The 21,263-nt window shown below is 33.5% G+C and overlaps 1 protein-coding gene across 2 annotated transcripts in view; it reads right to left on the bottom strand.

Annotated features, from left to right (window-relative positions):
- LOC129952738 (gustatory and pheromone receptor 39a-like) overlaps positions 1-16,972 on the bottom strand; it is a 30,803-nt gene extending 13,831 nt beyond the window's left edge. Inside the window, exon 1 of one of the 2 annotated variants that reach the window (XM_056065545.1) lies at positions 16,751-16,972. In XM_056065545.1, coding sequence (XP_055921520.1) covers positions 16,751-16,879 — 129 coding nt within the window. In that variant the 5' untranslated portion in view covers positions 16,880-16,972. Of the gene's footprint in view, positions 1-4,127; positions 5,014-16,750 lie in introns of those variants that run through there. The other variant, XM_056065543.1, reaches the window with a different exon arrangement.
- Between the last annotated feature and the right edge of the window lie 4,291 nt (positions 16,973-21,263).

The following is a 21,263-nucleotide window of genomic DNA, read 5'->3' as shown; positions in this document are numbered from 1 at the left end:
AGAAGTAGACAAATTTCTTCGATCTCTCATTAAAATAATTTTCAGATTGCCACGAAACTCTCCGAACTATATGCTGTATCTAGAAATAGGAACTCCTCCTTTGAGTCAAAATTCAACATGATTTTGGAAATAATTGTCTGAAGCTAGATCATCGATATTCAGGAACTACTACAGTGGATTAAATTTGAATTTGCAGAATAGATCGTAACGACACAATCGATAAAATAAGCATTATTCTTAAAGCAAGGGGAGAATTACTTAACCTTAATTATATGCCATGTATAACCTTTGTAATATGAAAGCACAGGAAGATACCTTTCACTTTATTGCGGTGTGTCCAGTCCTTGAAGAATCCCGGATTATATATACTTCAATAATCGCAACCTCGATGAAACTGAATTCGTCAAGTTATTAAATGGAGAAGAAGGCTGGGACTCGCTTTATAATTATTCTATTACTTACTCTCTTACTTAAGGTGGCGCTACAGTCCTGTGTGAACTAGGGCCTCACATAACAAACTTCTAGTTCTAGATTGGTCCCTAGCTAGATGTCTCCAGTTTCGCGCTCCAAGTTGGGTGAGGTCCCTTTCCACTTGTGCGTGCCACCTCATACGCGGTCTTCCTCTACTGCGCTGTCCTGTGGGTGTGGATTCGAAGTCTTTCCGGGCCGGAGCATTGGTTTCCATGCGCTCTACGTGACCCAGCCATCTTAGTCGTTGGACTTTTACCCTTCTGGCTAATTCTACGTCGCTGTACAGCCCGTACAGCTCGACCGTAGATCACACGAAGAACTCTCTCGAACCGACCGAAGATGCTTTCATCTGCTTTTTTCATAGTCCATGCTTCTGCACCGTATGGCAGAACGGGAATGATAAGGGTCTTATATGGCAACACTTTGGTCCCTCGAGAGAGGACTTTACCACTCAATTGCTTTCTTAGTCTAAAGAAACAGCGGTTAGCAAGTGTTATTCTGCATTTGATCTCAGCGCTGGTGTTGTTTTCTGCGTTTACAGCGGAGACTTGGTAGACGAAGTCCTTGGCTACCTCAAAGTTACGTCTGTCGATGGTAACGTTTTGAACAAGATGTCGTTGTTGTATGTCCTTTCTTGACGACAGCATGTACTTTGTACAGCGACTTTATTAGCCTTCAGCTTTGATATAGCAATCTTTACTTCGTCTTAGTCGGGAGGAAGGGATTGTTGGTTTCCTTGTTTTCTATGTTGAATGGATCAACCTGCCTGACAGCGGAATTCGGTTCGTCGTCACCGTTATACAGTCTGCAGAAGTAGTCCTTCCATATCCTCAGCTTTGACTGTGGTTCCACAATGACGTTTCCACTTTCGTCCTTACAGCCTTCGGTTTTAGGTTTATGTACCTGTGAATTTCCTTCATAAAACTTTCGAACTTCATTCCTGCTTTTAAACCTCTCAACATCTTCGACCGCACCCTTCTCATGCCCTCTCTTTTTCCTTCTGAGAAGTCGGCGTTCCTCTCGCCTCTTCTGCTGATAGAGCTTATGAGCAGCTTTCGTCCTTTTATGCAGCGCCACTTAGCGTGCCTGTTGTTTGGTTGCATTTGCCTGCCAACATTCCTCATCAAACCAGGGGTTCCTTGTTGGTGGCTGTTTGAAACCCAGCACATCAGAGGCGGTTTCTCTGATTGCATCTTGGCAATGTTGCCACTGGTTTTCAATCTATTGTGTTGGCGGCAGAGAACTTCGAGAGAGGTTACTGGTATAACTCGGTCGGAAAAGGATTTGGCGATCTCTGGTTATTGTAGCCGTTCGACGTTGTACCTTCTACCAGCACCTTCCTGTTTTGCCTTGGGTCTGGAAATCCGAAGTGCTACCTTGGCTACAACGAGGTAGTAGTCCGAATCGATGTTAGCTCCTCGGAAAGTTCATACATCCATAATGCTGGAAGCTTGTCTGGCGTCGATCGCTATATGGTCAATATGGTTGGCGGTAGATTGATCTGGAGAAGTCCAAGTTCCTTTGTGCATTTTGAGGTGTGAAAAACGCGTACTGGCTACCATGACGTTTCGCCCCGCAGCAAAATCTATGAGCCTGAATCCGTTGTCGGAAGTGTTGTCGTGCAGGCTGTTCTTCCCGAGTATTCCACCAAAGATGTCTTCTTTTCCAAGCTTGGCATTAAAATCGCCCAGGACTATTTTAATATCGTAGCTAGGGCACTGCTCATATGTTTGTCTAGGAGCTCGAAGAACATATCTTTGGTGTTGTCGTCTTTTTCTTCTGTGGGGGCGTGCACGCATATCAGGCTAATGTTACCGGATTTAGCCTTGATGCGTATGGTCATGAGGCGCTCATTGATGCACCTATAGTTTAAGACTTCTTACCTAAGTCTGGCTCCAATGACGAAGCCGCATCCAAATAAGCGCTGTTGGTTTTCGTGGTAGCAGTCACCATAGTAAATATTGCAGTTTTTCATCCTTTTTTTGCCCGGCCCATCTCATCGTATATCCTGGATGGCAGTGATATCTGCTTTATAGTGGTCTAGGGCCTCCGCTAATTCTTTGGCCGCACATGGTCTGTTAAGGGACCTAACATTCTACGTGTATATCCGAAGTTCGTTGTCGTTAATTTGTTTGGGTTGGATGTCAACAGTAAATCCGTCCGTATCCGAGGCTTGTTGGTGCTTCGCAACTGTGAAAGCTTTTACGTGGCCAAAAAGTCACCCCGACGGCACAACCCCCAACCTGGAGGACCAGATCCTTAGTATAACTCCAAGAACGGGGAGCCGGATAAAACCACTAATTATAGGCCTGGGATCCGAACAACCTTACTGGCACTGTAGACGCCACCGAAATAAAATGTAATTCTACTGTCAATAATATTAACCGATCAAATATGACATCCATCATTATCCCATAATGCCTCAATAGTGGCTATATTTGAATCAACATTTTATTAATAAGATTTAAAAAATGTAATCAGCTGCTGGATTGTTGAGCCAATTAGGTCTGTTTAGATACTTTTTTTGCACGAAGTGTAAAATATGTCAAATTTCTGAAAGGAGGGGGAAATTCTCTCAGAAAAAGTAAACAAACTTTTTGTTTCACTTTTTGCCTGAACTTCAGAGTGACAGGATATTTTTTTCGCAACGAAGCAGTACGAAGGAAATTACATGAAAAAGTATCTCGAAGAAGTTGTGCCTTCCTTTTAAAAATTTTCTGGTAGAACATTTGAAATAAAATAGTTTTTCCATTTTCTAACCAGCAAAAATCATCCAAACAAACAATCAAATGAATGTGACAGTGACAGAAATTTCAGTTGCTGATTTTGACAGTTGTTAAATTCCTTGCATTTAGAAATTCTTGCAATAGAAATTTGGGAGTTTCTAATGGAGGTTACATTTTTTACTTTCTCATTATGCTCTCTCGTTGCAACTTTTTTAGTTAACAAACAGGAATTTGTGAAACGTTGTGCGATATCGTACGAAAATCCTGTAGCCAAACATACCTTTTATCTCATATTGCAAACATTAAACTAGCACTATGACACTTCAAATGACACATTGGTTTACCAGTTGACAACTGCTGGTGTTAGCAGTGTTATTTTAAAACAATTTTACTAAAATTCTAAAAAAAAAACAAAACTAAATTTTGTTTTTCAATTGAATTTGAATAATTTGAAATATGTCAAATGCCAGCTGTTTCTGTGGATCATATTGTGGAATGTAAGAACGAGAGAGACGCTGGCGTTTTACTTACAACTAATGAAACGCCAGTAAAACAAAACGACACGACTCAAATAACGACCATTGGCGTTTAAGTAAAATGCACATCAGAATGAGGGTGATTTTGACAGAAAGTAAAAGAGACAATATGGCTGCCACAAGCTGTCAAAATCAACCTTATCCTATTGGATAGCAAAACTTAATATCCGAGTACATACCGTATCTAAATTTAAACGATTTTTTCGGTTTATTGTTCGAAAACTCGAATTTCGATTAAACACAATTTATTACACAAAAACTGGTTATGCCTCCAAAAAATTCGTTTGTTAAACCTTGGTGGAGTTGAAATTATTGTCTATTATTCAAAATTACTACTCTGAAAAATATTAATAAATTCGTTAAAAGAAATAAAATATCACAGCTACTTCCTTACCTCTTCTGTGCAGTCTTGAAGAAATAGAAAACATGGAAACAGCATAAATTGTAGCATAGGAAAAAGCAAATTATATACAATAACCGTCACGTAATCCTCTAAAGGGAACCAAATAGTTCCATCAAAAATATAACTAGTGTAATAAAATCCACCGACTACATTAATAATTGCACCAAGAAAAAGAAATATTAGCGGTGTTCCATAAAGTGAACTTATTTTCACTTCACACAAGTTCAATATTTCACTCCTATCTTCAAGCAACTGGTTTAAGTATTGTATTCCATGTAAATTAACACATTTTTCGAACTCTTCATTGATGTTAATGAGTCTCTTCCTAATTATGATAATTAGTGACGTGCAAAATATTTGAATTAATCCGCTAAAGATTAATTGCGATTCATAAATTAACGACTGTAGTATGTAGAATATGTGTGAAAATCCAACCGAAATGTACGAGTAAAGCATGTTTGATGTGCACGTAAAACAAATCAAAAGATAGAATATGAAAATTAACAATGTCTTATCGTTAATGCCAGTGATTTTTTGATATTTCTTTTCGATTTGCAAAATTTCATTTAGAATTTCGATTAATTTGTCTTTATTGAAATAGATATACAAATGCACAATGACTTGAGATAAACCAACAGTGGCACTTCCATATTGCATGTATTTTGTTGTAGTACTTTCGTAATTAACGGTGTTAACAGTATTAAGGGCACAATACATTGAAGCATATGTCAATGTTACGCTGGATGCACATAGTACAAATTTCAATATCACACTCTCAAGGGTTTTCGAAATTAATTGAAGACGACCGTTTTTGGGATGTATTGGTAATATTCCAAGTATTTTCAAGCAAAATATCTGAAGTAAAATTCCTTTGCGAATGAAACTCTTCATGGTACTAAACGTCAATCTGCTAAAATTACTCAAAAAAAAAGCTTATTTAAATTGAATTGAACATGATATGCTTTAAATATTTATACGCCCATAAAACTAAAGATAAAAGGAAATGATAGTTCTATCTTATTATACATAACTTATTTGCACGCAATACTTGCATCGGAATGACGCAATGGTATCATTAACAAGAAATTGCGTTCTTATTCTAAAATGATTGTAAAATGTTTTCAATGGATAATTTTTATAGTTCACTGATTTATAACTAAAAGACCTTAAACTTTGAAACCATTTTTCGGGTTCCTTCAAGTTCAACCATGTATTGAAACAGCAAACAGCTGTTTTCTCAAATACCCATATACAACAGATGTTTTTGGATATCTTTGGATTCTTTTCTTTGACGTCCTAACTGTTCCGGATAGGATATCGGTCTGAGATTGAAAGCAGCCAATTTATTTTTGATTTAAATGTGTATCATTTGAATTTTTCTTTCTTGGACAGTGTTCACATCGAACTGTCAAATGGCTGAAAATACACAACGAGACAACAACGTCGGTAATATAGCGCACCTGACAGGATACAGTGGTAGGGTTGGGAGTATAATTAGTAGCATTTACTATTAAAGCCGTCTGCCAAAATATAAAAAGTAAATGTTTTAAGTACAAAAAATATATATTTTAAGATTTTATCATATCAGGTTTGAGTAATAAATCTTTATTTAGCGAGTATTATAAATTTGTAAAGAGTTTTGATATAATATTTGTATACGAAACTTTTGTAACAGAAAACAATTATGGAAATATTGAAAATTAATTGATAGTTTTTAAGTTGAAATGGATTCCGGCCTTAAGAACTTGCAAGCGGAGGGTGTTATTTTGGGTTCAAAATAAAGCTGAAATATGTTAAATGCGAGTTTCGGATACACAACGAGATATCGTTTATAGATTTGGAAATAAATACTAAACGGCTTTGGAAACTAAATTCATATGTAAACTACAATAATTGGGAAAACGAATTTTATAAAATAACGGAGGAAATTAACGAAAGAGGATCATCAAACTGATGCTGATTGGTGATTTTAACGCGAAGATCGGTCTTGAGTCAGGAGAAATGAACGAAGTAATCACTGATAGATTATGTAATTTTAGGTGAAGATTGAGAGCCTTTTGTGAAATATTTAGAGATCAATTTCCAGTGGTCGTTACTTTCCAATGGCTTATAAAACCAAATGTAGAAATCTGTAACACGCTATTACTTCCTAGACTCAAATGGAATATCTCAAGAATCCCGACATAAGAACAACAACATGATTTGAAACTTTAATCACACCAGAATGTAGACTTCCCTATATTAGAGCAAATTATAAAGTCATCTAAGCCTCAACAACAAGGCTGTGGAAAAAGGTGCAAATTTATAAAAGAGCTTTGGTTTGATGAAGAATGTCAAAAAGCCCTTTGCATGGTTGAGAGATTTCCGGAATTCCCAAGGATTATTTAGAAAAAATTACTTAGAGGCCAACTCTCAATATAAGGAGGTTTTTAAAATCAAGAAGAAGAACTATGAAGAACTGAAGGCTTCTTAACTGACAACCTGCATAACCGCCACCGATTTTTGGAAACTTTCGTGGGAATTGAATGGTAAACAAATTGCAGTGCATAAGAAACTATGTGCAAACATTCTATCCACTCATTTCATAGAGTTACTGAAATACTGAATACGGAACAGTCATGTTAAAATGGAGTATTGAAGTTGCATATTTCCGTAAATGAATTTCGACACGCTATAATCTTCCCGATATACAAAAAAGGATCCTTGTTGGATGCAGCGAACTATCGTTGACTTTCTTTTCTTAATTCAACTTATAAGATTTTTACAACTCTGTTACAGAAGAGACTCACAACGTGGATTGCAAATCAGAACCTGTTAAAAAAAACTCATGCTGGTTTTAGATCAGGGTACTCTACAATAGATAACATTTTCATTGTCAGGAGGCTATCTAAACGCTTTTAAACAGGGAAGAAAATTGTATGCATTCTTTATTGACTTCAAAGCAGCATTCGACTCAATCAACCGAGGTGCTTTATTCTACAAGCAAGGTCTGTGCTTGTCTCTGAAGTTCGGACGCGTTCTCGAAGAGCTGTGTAGAGGAACACAGGCTGCAGTGTGGAACAGAGCTGAGCTCTCTGATTGCTTCATAACCATCTCGGGAGTAAGACAGGAGTGTACATTGAGTCCCATTTTATTTTCGCTTTCATAGATGACCTTGTATATTACCTTCCAGGTATAGAATGTGTTAACTAATACAAATACCTAGGAGTAATTTTTCAATAAACCTGAATTTGGAGAAACATTTCAGCGATAAACTACAAAAGGCAAAAACTGCAATTAATATTTCATGGAAAAGATGCTTTATGAACGAAAGTCGTTGCAGAAAGTATCTTTTTGTATGGCTCACAAATATGGGAATGCAAAAAGTTGCACACGGTAGTAAAACTCTTAACACATTATGTGAAGAGAATGTTTCGTCTGCCAAAAAATACTCCAAATTACGTGATTATCATCACTGGTACAGTGAGTAGTCGAGCCTCGCACAAGGATGCAATTTAAATTTGGATTTAAATGTGAAAGATGTATCGCACATCAGTAAAGCTCTTATGCACAAGGTTATAGCAGCGGTAGATGAGAAGTGTTGGGTCCTTGTTCAGAACAACTTACAGTAAGCTCAACCATAATCTCGCAGAAAGGAACTACTTCCATGATGCAAATAATGTAAACGTCATTGCTACAATAGTCAAGTTAAGAAGCGAACTACTTGACCTGAACTTCATACCGCACAGACCCGATTTACCACTGGAGTGTTCTATTTGCAATTTAGCAAAAAGAGAGAACGTCATACATTTTGACGGAACGTGTCCAAATTTAAGGGAAACTAGAACACACGATCTAAATACAAAATAATCAGGAAATTTGTATTTAGAAAAGATGTCTGAAACGAAATTCAGTATTGAAAAGCTCCGGGAAACCGAAAACTTCCAAGACTGAAAATTTTCCGTTGGAGCTTATTTCCAAATGAAAGGACTTTGGAAGGCTGTTTGTGATGGTAGTGAGAGGGAGAAGGATGCAACGAAACCTCTTAAATGCAAAATCGGAGCTTATATTGCTTGTTGAAAGATCCATTTATCCTCATATAAGACATTGCAAAAGCGCTAAGGAGATTTGGGATTCTCTTCAGAGAATTTTTCAAGATTCTGGTCTTGTGAGGAGAGTTGGGCTCATCCAAAAGTTTTGTTCTACAAAATTGAAAGATTTAGATGCGTACGTTAACGATGTTTTAAATACATCGTACAAGCTCAGGTCTGTTGGTCTTAATCTAGATGAAGAATCGATAGGTTCAATGCTTTTTGCTGGTCTTCCCGAAAAATACAGGCCAATGATAATGGGAATCCAAAGCTCTGGGATTCTTATTACAGGAGACAGTATTAAAACCAAACTTCTTCAAGACGTTAATTTGGATGCAAGTAAAGATACTGCTTTTGTTACCAAGAAGAAGAAAAACTTTGGGAATAAGAACTTTAAGGGTCCTAAATGTTACAACTGCAACGAATTTGGCTTTATTGCTGCTAAATGTCCAAAAAAGAATAAGACCCATCAAGAAAAGAACAATGCGATGATAGGATGTTTTTCCGTCACGGCTCTTGACAAAGAAGAATGGTATTTCGACTCGGGAACGTCAGCTCACATGTGCACAAATAGTGCATGTTCTCAAGTGAGATGGAAAATCTTAACTCTGAGGTAATTGTTGCAAATAATTCAAAAATTCAAGTCCAAGGTATAGGTAAAGTCGATATGAAGGTATCTATTGGAAAATTCAAAGATAGTGAGGTTGAATTTTTAGAATTCCTTCACGTTCCTGACTTATGCATTAATATTTCATCTGTCTCGAAAATTGTTCAGAAGGGTTTTTCAATGAATTTTTCCAAGAATAGATGTTTAGTGAAAGACCAAAGGGGTAATGTTGTTTCAACTGCGAGCTTGGTGAACAATATGTTTCGACTCAACAGACCACCCAAGCAAAGTGCACATGTTACAAAAAATGTAGCTTTACACTTTGAACTTTGGCACAAGTGTGTTGGAAATTCAAGTATTGAAAACACACAAGCTATGATTCCGAAAGTGGTGCAGAATATTGATTGCGATAGTTCAAAAATCAATTTCATCACATGTATCAAAGGCAAAATGGCACGCCTGCCGTTTAACTCAATTGGTACTAGAGCAGAATCAATCCGATTGAATAAAAATCAATTGGAGGTTCAGAGTACATGCTTCTATTCATTGATGATTTTTCAAGAAAAGTCTTTGCGTTTTTCATTAAAAGCAAGAATGAGGTAGAGGAAAAGTTCCTTGAGTTCAAAAATTTTGTAGAAAATCAGACTGGTCACAAAGTAAAGGCAATTTAAAGCGACAATGGAAAGAAATATTGCAATTTTAAGATGAAGAAGATTCTAGCAGATGCAGGCATTCAAAATCAAACAACGGTTCCATATTCTCCACAACAAAACGGGTTGGCATCGAGTCTGGTTTACACAAACGTTTTTGAGCTGAAGCTGCAAATACGGCAGTTTATTTAACGATCAGAACACCTTGCAAAGGTACAAAAGAAATAACACCTGAAGAAGTCATAATAAGTCGAGACGACGTTTTCCATGAGCAAATTGTTCCAAAAGATGGCGAGAGAAACGATACATCTTATTGTGATATTTTTACAGGATATGATTCAGCGGGGAATGAAGACGAAATTCCATCAGTGAATTCAAGCAATGAAATATTAATCGAAATAAGTGACGAAACGTCAAGTGAAAACAGTTTTTTGGAAGTCCAATATGATTTCATTGTTGAAGAATCTTCAGAAGGAATCATATCTGAGAGAGGAATAAGATAATCTACCAGAATAAGAAATCCACCTGAAAGATACGGTTATCTATCGTACGTGGCCAGCAACAATGATAAAGATCCAAAGACAGTCGCTGAGGCAATGAAGAGCGAACATATGTCTGATTGGAAAAAAGCAATGAACGATGAATATACAGCTCTTTTGAAAAATGGCACTTGGGAAATAGTTTCTTTACCAAAAGGAAAGAAAGCTATAAATTCCAAATGGTCATTTAAAATGAAAAAAGATGCGAGTGGTAAAGCTAGATTGTTCGCAACGTCAAGGGATCAATTATCAAGAAATATTTTCTCCCGTCGGCGTCGTAAGGTATACGTCCATAAGTGTACTTTTAAGTTTGGCTGTACGATATGATTTGGATATCGATCAAATGGATGTTTTGACTGCTTTCCTGCAAAGTGAAATTAACGAAGAAATTTACATAAATCTCCCTAAAGGTTTTGATAATGTTCAAAATAAAGTATATAAACTCAAATAATCTCTGTACGATCTCAAAAAAAGGCTAGCAGAGTTTTGGTATAAGAAATATTATGAAACTTTAAAGAAAATTGGACTTAAGGGGGTATTCTGGTCTAGAGACATGAATTTTAGGTAATTTTTGAAGTGCTGTAGAAAAAAGCAAGCAATAATTTTAGCATCTATTTTTTTGTACATTATTTATTCACATTAGAAGCATGCAAAAAAAAATAAAAAAGTAAAAAAAAAATCAAAATTCCGTTAGTTATCAGCTGATGGAGTGGTGCGTCTTAAAAATTTGGTGCGTGACCATACCCATGATTTTAACTCTCCTAGAAATCTGAAATCAAAAACTAAAAAAGATTATTAATCTACAATAATGTCGCAATGTCTGGAACTACGGAAAAGTTACAAACATTTTTTTTTACAAAATGGCGGCTGTCTAAAGAAAAATACAAAAAAATTACCATTTTTTTGAACATTCTTCGATTTGTTAAAAATAGTAAAAATTAAAATTTGGGGATGGCCGTAGTTCCGGACGTAGACAAGTCACTAAAGAAGACTCTCTTAAAATTTCAAGTAAATCGGTTCGGCAGAACCTGAGAAATAGTGGGTATCAGATTCAAAAAGACAGTTCTGAGAAAAACGCGTTTAAAGTACTCCATTATGTCTTTTGTTCTATTAGTTGCAGCCCAACCGATTTGGGTGGCTGCTCAGCAAAATACTTATTTCTCCGAAAATAATTTGAATTTGGGAATATCCTCTCATAGACATGTTCTTAAATAGTTAAACTATGAAAATATGAAAAGAAAAAAAAATCGATTTTTTTTAATTTCTAGACCAGAATACCCCCTTAAACAATAAAAAACCGATCAGTGTATTTATTACAAGACAAACGGCACAGATACAACTTTCGTCGCTATTTACGTAGACGACATACTGATTGTTACAAATAACGAAGATGAAAAAAGAATTATCAAAGAAAATTTGACTAAGTCATTCGAGATGAAAGATTTTGGAGAAGCTAAATTTGTCCTTGGTATGCAAATAACTCGCGAATATTCTCAAGCGAATCAACATCGAGAACTGTAATCCGGTTTACACACCCTTAGATATTAAGCAAAAGCTTATAAAAGAAACACATCAACAAAGCAAACACGAAACTGATTACATGAAAACCGTTCCATATCAAGAAGCTATTGGAAGCATTTTATATGCAGCACAAGTAAGTCGCCCAGATGTATCCTTTGCAGTGGGGGCTTTATCAAGATTTAACAATAATCCTTCAAAACCTCGTTGGATAGCGGTTAAACGACTTTTCCGTTATATTAAAGGAACAATAAATTACAAGCTAGAATACACTCAAGACATTGAACGATGTTTAGAAGGATTTTCGGAACATATTTAACTATACCATTAGCAGCTTTGATTTTCTTACCTCTACTGTCAGATCGTGAAAAAATATAAAACACGGAAACAGCATAAATTGTAGCATAGACACAAGAATAATATTTACTATAATAGTCAAAAATTCCTTTAAATTATAGGAAACATTTTTATCAAACATACAACTAGCATAGTAAGGTCCAGATATTCCATTAATAATTGTACATCCAAGAATAAATATCAAAGGAATTCCGTAAATTGAACTTATTTTCACTTCACACAAGTACAAAATTTCACTTCTATTATCAAGCAAATGTTTTAAATCACGCTTTTCTTTAGCGATGACAGATTTTTGGATTTCTTCATTGATGAAAATGAGTTTTCGCTTCATTATAAAAGTCAGTGACATATAAGATATTTGAATTAATAGACCAAAAATTAATTGAGATTCATAAATAACCGTTTGTAGTGTGTAGAACATGTGTAAAATTCCAACTGTATAGTAAATGTAAATTATATTTGACGTACATATTAAACAGACCACAATGTAGAGTATGAAAATTAGCAATGTCTTGTCATTAATGTCACTGATTTCTTCTCCAACATCGATTTGTAAAATGTCATTTGTCATTTTGACAAATTCGTCTTTTTTTAAATATAACAATAAATTGGCAATAACTTGAGATAAACCAACACAGGCACATTCATATTGTTCGAATTTTGTTGTAGTCATCCCATATTCAACAATTTTAAAGTCAACATTATTAAGGACACAATAAATTGAAGCGTAGATTAATGCAACACTCGATGTGCTAATAACAAATATCAGTATTATACGTTCAATGGTGTTCGAAATCAATTGAAGACGACCGTTCTTGAGATAAATTGGCAATATTCCTGATACTTTAAAGCAAAATATCTGAAGTAAAATACCTTTGCGAATTAAGGTCCTCATGATACTGACTATAAATAATCAGTACTAAAAATATTCAATTGAGTTGATTTTAATTAAGAATTGTAATTGAATTGAGTACGCTTAAAATATTTATACGAATTGGAGACATTGAAGATAGAAGAAGATAAATGAAAACAGCAGTTCTCAATTTTATAAATATTTGATTTATATGCACTGCAAATGACAGAATGGTATCGTAAATGAAAAATGTCGTTCTTTTTTTGAGTTTACAATGTTTGTGGTATTTTATGGTTTTAATCTGTCAAAATATTGGTTCTAATGTTATTGGATGTATTCACAATGGTCGCTTTCGAAACAAATCAATTTGAAATGTTATCTTTATTCATTTTAAGTAAAAAGAGCCTGAGATGCGACCCACACTGATAGCTTCCAATCCCGCTTATAAGATTGTAGTTTTTGTGTTAGGTTTAAAAAGTTGTTAGTCTATGAAAATCTAGTTTTTTTAAATAGATTTTTAGTCGAAAATAAATTTTTACCAATTTAGGTAGCGTTTCTTGAATAATGGATGAATGAAATTAATTTGAGAGATATCAAGAACCGAGCTTTAAATTTTTAGAAATTGCGAACTATTTTTTGTAGATTTTATTTTTTAAGGAAAAAGCGGACAATTTTTATAAAAAAAAAAAACTATTGAATATCGAAAACAAAATTTTCTGTGAAATAATAATAGTTTGAAGACAATATTTTTAATTTCTGAAAAGCTACTTGAGTCGGAAGTAAATTTTTACCAAGTTTTAATATCGTTTCATTTTTAAATTTTAATTTTTTGTAAACAACTATAAATTAGATTTTTATCAAAATTTGACTCAATGATGACCACAATATATTTGAAAAAAGATAACAGTAGTTTAAAGCCAATATCTCAAATTTTGGAAAAGATATTTGATTCGAAAATGAGTTTTTACTACATTTTATTAATTTTTTTGCTTAGGTTAATTTTTTTTAAAACTGTCATTTCTTTTTTTCTCAAAATATTTCAGAATGTAAAAAAAAATATTTTGTATTAGAAAAAATTAGTTTGAAGCAATAATCCCAATTTTTTGAAAAGATATTTGAGTCAAAAATCAAGTTTTACCAACTTTTATTAATTTTCTTCAAAATACCACATAAGTATATTTTGTGAAAAAAATCCACATAAAGGTTTTTTTTTATAAATCAAAAAAACTTTAAAAACAATTTGTCACCTCGAAAATTTTACGAATACAAAATGATTTTATCTCCAAAACAATTTTGTGAAACGAAAAATAAAGTTTTTAACATCTGGTAAAATTTCACGAAAAATCGAATTGGCGGTTTTTTATGAAAATAAAAACATTACTCAAAGTTGGTAAAAATTGAATTTCGACTCAAATATCTTTTCAAAACTTTGAGATATTGACTTCCAGCTAATTTTCACTTAGAAAAAATTAGAATGTTTTCCACATTCGGACAAATTTTGAGAAAAATCGAATTGACAGTTTTTTTTACAAAAAATAATATTTAACAATAAAATAATATTAAAACGTGGTAAAAATTTACTTACGTCTCAAAAAGCTTTTAAAAATTTAAAATATTGTCTTCAAACTCTTTTAATGTCACAGAAAATGTTATTTTCAATATTAAGTAGTTTTTTTATAACAAACAATAACAACAAACAAAAAATAACCCGACTCAAATATCTTTTCAAAAACTTGAGATTATGGCTTCAAATTTATTTATCTTTTAAAAAATATTGTTTTCAACGTTTGCATTTTTTACATAAATCGAATTAACAGTTTTTTACAAAAAATAAAAACTTAAAAGAAAATTTAACAAAAGTTGTTAAAAATTTTTTCGACACAAATATCTTTTCAAAATTTTGAGATCATGGCTTCCAACTATTTTTTTTATAAGAAATATTGTTTTCAACATTTTGAAAAATTTGGAGAAAAATCGAATTGACAGTTTTCTTACAAAAAATAAAAATCTAAAAAAAAAAAATAAAAGTTCGTAAAAATTGATTTTCACCTCAAATATCTTTTCAAAAATTTGAGATATTGGCTTTAAAATACTTTAATCTATTAGAAAATATTGCTGTCAACATTCAGTAAAATTTTGAGAAAAATAGAATTGAGAGTTTTTTTTACAAAAAATAAAAACTTAAAAGAAAATTTAACAAAAGTTGGTAAAAATTGAATTTCTACTTATATATCTTTTCAAAACTTTGAGATATTGGCTTCCAGCTAATTTTCACTTACAAGAAATATTGTTTTCAACATTCTGACAAATTTTGAGAAAAATCGAATCAACAGTTTTTCTTACAAAAAATAGCAACCTAAAAAAAATTAATAAAAGTTGGTAAAAATTAATTTTCGACTCAAATATCTTTTGAAAAACTTGAGATTATGGCTACAAACTTATTTTATCTTTTAAGAATTATTGTTTTCAACGTTTGGTAAAATTTTAATTAACAGTTTTTTTTACAAAAAATAAAAACTTAAAAAAAAAATTAACAAAAGTTGTTAAAAATTGATTTTCGACACAAATATCTTTTCAAAACTTTGAGATATTGGCTTTTATCTACTTTAGTCTTTTAAAAATATTGTTGTCAACATTCAGTAAAACTTTAAGAAAAATCGAATTGACTGTTTTTCTTACAAAAACTTAAAAGCAAGTTTAACAAATGTTGGTAAAGGTTGATTTTCGACTCAAATATCGTTTTCAAAAATTTGAGATTATCACTTCCAACTAATTTTAACAGATACAGAATATTGTTTTCAACATTTGAAAAATTTTGAGAAAAACAAAATTGACAGTTTAATTAAAACCTAAACAAAAAAATTAATAATATTTTATAAAAATTGATTTCGACTCAAATATCTTTTCAAAACTTTTTAATATTGGCTTTAAATTACTTTTATCGTTTAAAAATATTTCTGGCAACACTGAGTAAAATTTTGACTTAAATCAAATTGACAGTTTTCTTACAAAAATAAAAACCTAAAAAAAAAACAATACTAAAACTCGGTAAAAATTTACTTACGTCTCAAAAAGCTTTTAAAAATTAAAAATATTGTCTTTAAACTCTTTTTATTTCACAGAAAATATTATTTTCAATATAAAGTAGTTTTTTGTTTATTAAAATCCAACAGTCCGCTTTTTTATAAAAAAAATGAAATCTGCAAAAAATAGTACGCAAATTTGGTAAAAACTGATGTTCATTTCTTGATATCTCTCAAATTAATCTCATTCATCAAATTTGTAAAAATGAAAGAAATGAATAATTTAAAATAATTCAACTAACAACTTTTTTAACCCAACACGAAAACCTACAAACTTTTATGCAAGACAAATAGACGGTAGGGATGGGAAGTTATCAGTGTGGGTTGCATCCCAGCCTCTTTTTTAGTTTGCAATGTTTGTGGTATACGAGTATTATGATTTTAATCTGTCAAAATATTGGTTTTAATGTTCTTGGATGTATTCACAATGGACTCTTTTGAGACAACTCAATTTGACATGTCATCTCTTATTCATTTTAAGTAAAAATAAGCTTGTAAGAAATTTTTATATTTCAATAAATATTTTTTTAATTTTGACTTTGTTTTTTGAAACAAACATATTTGTTTGATTTATAAGATATATGACAGATTAGATTAATCAAGATTTTGGAGTTATTTTTGAATCAAAACCTCCCCAGCACTAGGCTGAAATGGAAACCGAAAGTCTCAGAACCTTACAAGAAAATGACAATAGTATCGCCTAAATTATTTTTACTTTCAGTTCTCTTAGGTACCATATTTCTAAACACGAGAATTCAAAACTCACAATCAACCGTTTTTTCTTAGCAATTTGCTTTGTGTTTCCGATTTGATTTCCCGAAGTACATTCTCAAGGATGTCTTTGGCGCTAAGTGACAACTTTTGTTTTGTTCTAAGCATAATTGACAGCTGTAAAAAAAACTCCGAAACTGACACCTTACCATGTTGTTTGCCTTACCTCACATGTCACATCCTGGTGAAAAACCATCATTGGGAAAGCCATAAATTGTGTTATCCAAAAGATGAAAGTATTAACAACCGCAATTGCCAAGTTTCGTTGTTGTGTAAAACCAGTGTATTGAAACATTGAGGCTCCATAATAAGGTCCAATTGGTCCATTTAAAAGAACACCCGCCAAAATAAAAAGTATTGCCAGACCATAAAATTTACTTATTTCCGATTCACATAAATTAAGAATTTCCCTTCGATCTATAAGCATTTCTTTCAATTGTCCTGTCCTATATTTGTAGCATTGATTATTCTCAAATGTCAAATACTGAATTCCTTCATTTATACAAGCTAGAGTTTCATTTAAAATTTGAAGCAATGACGTGTAAACTATTTGTATAATTCCACTTATAATTAATTGTAAGCAATAAATCATTAATTGATAGGAATACATTTGATTCCACAATGTCAAATTTCCAAAAATATATGACATATTTAAGATGCTCGATAGAAATACAACGATGTAAACTAAAAACCAACGCAATGTTATTGTTTTTGCGAAGTTCGAATTTCGAGCATATTTGTTTTCGAAGTCCAAAACACTATTTATTATTCGAAGATTTATTTGTCTGCCTAGATAGAACCACACACTTGTTATTATTTGTGATAGACCAAGAATTATGTTGGCATAAAATTCGAAAGTTATGCCGGTAAGGTTGAAATCATTTGCTATTAGCCAGTAAGAAGGGGTTAGGATACAAAAGACGACTCCGAATAGTATAATTGAATTCGGTACACATAATAGGAAGAATAAACACCAGAGTTCTGATTTTTTAACAATAAATATTAACTTCGAATTGCGTATATTCACCGGGAAAAGTCCCAAATATTTAAGACACCAAAATTGAATAAGTAATCCGTTAGGAATTGACATCGCAAATAACCTAACCAACACATTGAAAAGGATACTTTAAGTATGAAATATGATCGGCCTAATGGTATTTTTTTTATTCAATTACGGAAGTAGAAGTCTATCATTAACAAGAGGTAAATTTAATTTATATAAATGGGTTAAGTTGAGATATATAATAAAAGTGAAAGGTTTCGAGGATATGATTGACATTAGGGTGTTGAAATAATCATAAATGTTTTATGAAAATGAATCTATAAATAAAGAGTTCACGTTTTAATGTGTTTGATGTATGGCTTTAAGTGCATTGTGACGTGGAGGAGTTTTTCAGAGTACATACGCCATCAAAGGTATAGTATTTTTTTTTAAAGTACAGGCACTCAAGGGGATATTAATACCTTTAATACGTTTACGGTTAAACACAGTTCGAGTATTAGGAAAATAGGGAAGGATTAAAGAGGAAATACCGGTGCACATTGGTCTTAAAATTTTGAATATTGAAATGGGAGGCGAAAACAGAGTTCGGTAAAGCATTCCACATTCTCGATGAGTGGTTAAAAAAAGAATCACTATACTTAACAGTAAGTCCGAAATTGAACTCGAGGGTAAACTGATGAGCATTCCTGGAAGTGCGAGTATTACTGCTGAACTGTTTGAGAGGGGGAATGCAACTGGCTAATTCGACATAACATTGTTTGTAAAAGTATATGTAAATCAACGAAAGGCATGAAACATTGCGCCGGTGTTAGAGAAATGTAAATGTTTCGGTTATAGTTCCATCGCCTATCATTTTCAAAGCGCTTTTTTGTATCCTATCTTAAAAGGTTCAAACTTTTTTTAGGGGCTCCTGCCCAAATATGAGAGTTATATTCAAGTTTTGGAAGAATGAAGGCTTTGTAAATTACCGCCACATCAGAAGGGGTGAAAAATTTCTTGCATCGTCGGAGAAATCCTAAGCACCTGGCAGCATTTTTGGCAATATCGAATATGTGATCAGTCCATAAAAGAAGATCTTTGATATACATACGGAGTACTGAAAGTTGATTAGTTTCCTGGATGCAAGTGCCGCTCATAGATAGCGGCATCGGGGATATGTTACGCTTTAACGACAGTAGACAGCATTAAGTTTTCGAAGCATTAAATCCTACAAGGTTTCTAACTCCCCATGCTGCCAAGATTAGAATTTAATGAGCTTATCATGCGCTGACGTTTAAGTTCCACATCCGAAAGATTATGAGAAGCTGAGGGTACTGTCGTCGGCGAAACAGGTTAATGGATTAGAAGTGGCAGACAAAAGATCATCTATGAATATAAGAAAGAGAGTCGAAGACAAAACGGAGCCCTGGGGGACACCAGCATTTATTTTATAAATTTCTCACTTGAAACCATCCAATACAACTTGTATTGAACGCTTAGAAAGGTAATGTCTAATCCAACGAAGAAAACGAAGAAGAGACTCATCAATACCAAAAGCACGCATTTTCGATAAGAGAGTTTGGTGCCAAATTTTATCAAATGCTTTTGAAATATCAAGTGCAATAATCTTACTTCCTCCAAAACGATATAAATATTTGTTCCACTGTTCGGTGAGATGAACCATGAGATCACCAGTGGACCTATTGCAACGAAAGCCATACTGCCGGTCATAAAGAAGCTTTCGTTTTTCAAGTTATTTCTAAAGCTGATAATTAATCAGCGTTTCCATGACCTTGGAAAGAAGGAACGTGAGTGCTATTGACGATAGTTAGAGGGAGAGGAAGATTAGACTTTTTTAGGAACTAGCTGGACAAATGCTATTTTCCATCCGCTCGGACAGAGATCTGTAGAGTAGAAAAGATGAAAAAGTTTACGCAGTGGTTTTGCCAGCGATTAAGAACACCTCTTCAGAACAATAGGGGGAATACTATCCGGCCCAAAGGATTTGTGTATGTCAAGGTCTTTCAGTACTCTTGCCATTGCTCGAGTGCGAAAGAAGATTCGTCGTATAAAATCGTTTACGCTCTCAAGAATAGGAGGAGTCATGGCACTTTGCTGTAGCGTTGAATTACCACCAAACTTTGCTGCAAGCAAATTAGCTTTATCGGTCGGGCTCAGAAAGGGAGTGTCATTGTGGACGAGCGTTGGAAACGAGGATGACGTGTTGCTTCGTACGTTTTTTACAAATGACCAGAAATTTGTACTGCCTTTGGGACATTGTAGTATTTTTTGCCTTAACTTCTGGTCTTTGTAGCTTGTTTGAACTTATTACGGTTTTCTTCAGTCGGGTTGGCCTTATAACAACGGAAACTTACTTAAACTTAGATGTGATACAGTGGTCTGATGTGCTTAGAGGCGGCAATACACTGATTGTGTATTAATTAGGGTCAGAGGTAAGAAACAAGTCTAGGGTGTTGGCGATTTGACCTGCAACGTCAGGGATTCAAGTTGGCTCATCGACAGTATGTAGGTTTTCCAAAAAGAGATATCATTTTTAACTTTACGCTTTTTGGGCAGCTGTCACTTTTGAAGCTTTCATCTTGTGATAGTTGACAGCATTTGAAAATATGCATTTTCATGCCACAATAAGAGAAATTTCAGAAAACAAAATGTTTGTCGCGAATTGCAATCTGATTGTAACGAACTGTCAAACTCAATTCTCGTTCCACACTGCGAACTGTGGATGTTCGCAAATTTTTCTTTTCTTTAACATGGGCTTTATTTCTATTCGCAGACAGCGACGAATTCAATTACCCTTTTCTCCATGTTTTCCTCAACCATCATCTATCACACAAAAACAAAACAAGAGTGGTAGAATTTTGAGGTTATAATGCGCGCTAACAATTTATTCGTTGCAGTGTGGATGGTATGTGGAACGCGAATAGAGTTTGACAGTTCGGAGCAAACTCAGTGCAATTCGTTACTACCAAATTGTTTTTACCTAATTTTCTTATTTAAAAGAGAACAAAATGCGAATTTTATTATCAAAACATTACTGCCAATTGGTTTCTTATAATTAAAATGTGTTTTTGTTTGAAATTGACTTTTTTAAATGTTCGTCCATTCCTTCATTCGTTGTTCGCTCTCATGTGCTAGGCCCTTAAAATGTTCGCGCGTTTCTTAACCTAACATTTTTATTCTATTCCTTGTTGTGTATTTGTAATTACAAATAAAAACAAGCCATGTGAAATAAATGTCATACTGGAGTACTGAAAAAAAAGTCCTTTGCTAGAAATAGAATGCTTGAAAGTTTGGCTTCGCCTGACGTTTACTAGTTCAGCCATAGGAATTCGATGCATGCTATCACAATGGAGCTTCGACCTCACGTTTCGTTTGACAATCGTAAAGAAATAACGTAATGTTACTTAATGTGACTCCAAACGGAATTTGCTGAACGTTTGCTTTGTCTGACAGCTCAACAGCTGTAAAAAAGTCAACAAACAAAATACATTTCCTTTTGGAGGGATTAACATTGGTTATTATAGGCAGTATAAGCTATTTCTGCGATAAATTAAATTTGTCGGTTTCAAAATTCATATTTTTTATATTGATAAAAAACAACAGCTGCCAATAACAGAAGTACCATTTAAGAAATTTCATATTGGAAGTGTCATTCAAAGCAACCTCGAAGCAGACT

This window comes from Eupeodes corollae, chromosome 3, assembly GCF_945859685.1.
Source record: "Eupeodes corollae chromosome 3, idEupCoro1.1, whole genome shotgun sequence".
NCBI lineage: Eukaryota > Metazoa > Arthropoda > Insecta > Diptera > Syrphidae > Eupeodes > Eupeodes corollae.
Note: the sequence above shows the minus strand (reverse complement) of the source record. Positions and strands in the feature narration are given on the sequence as shown.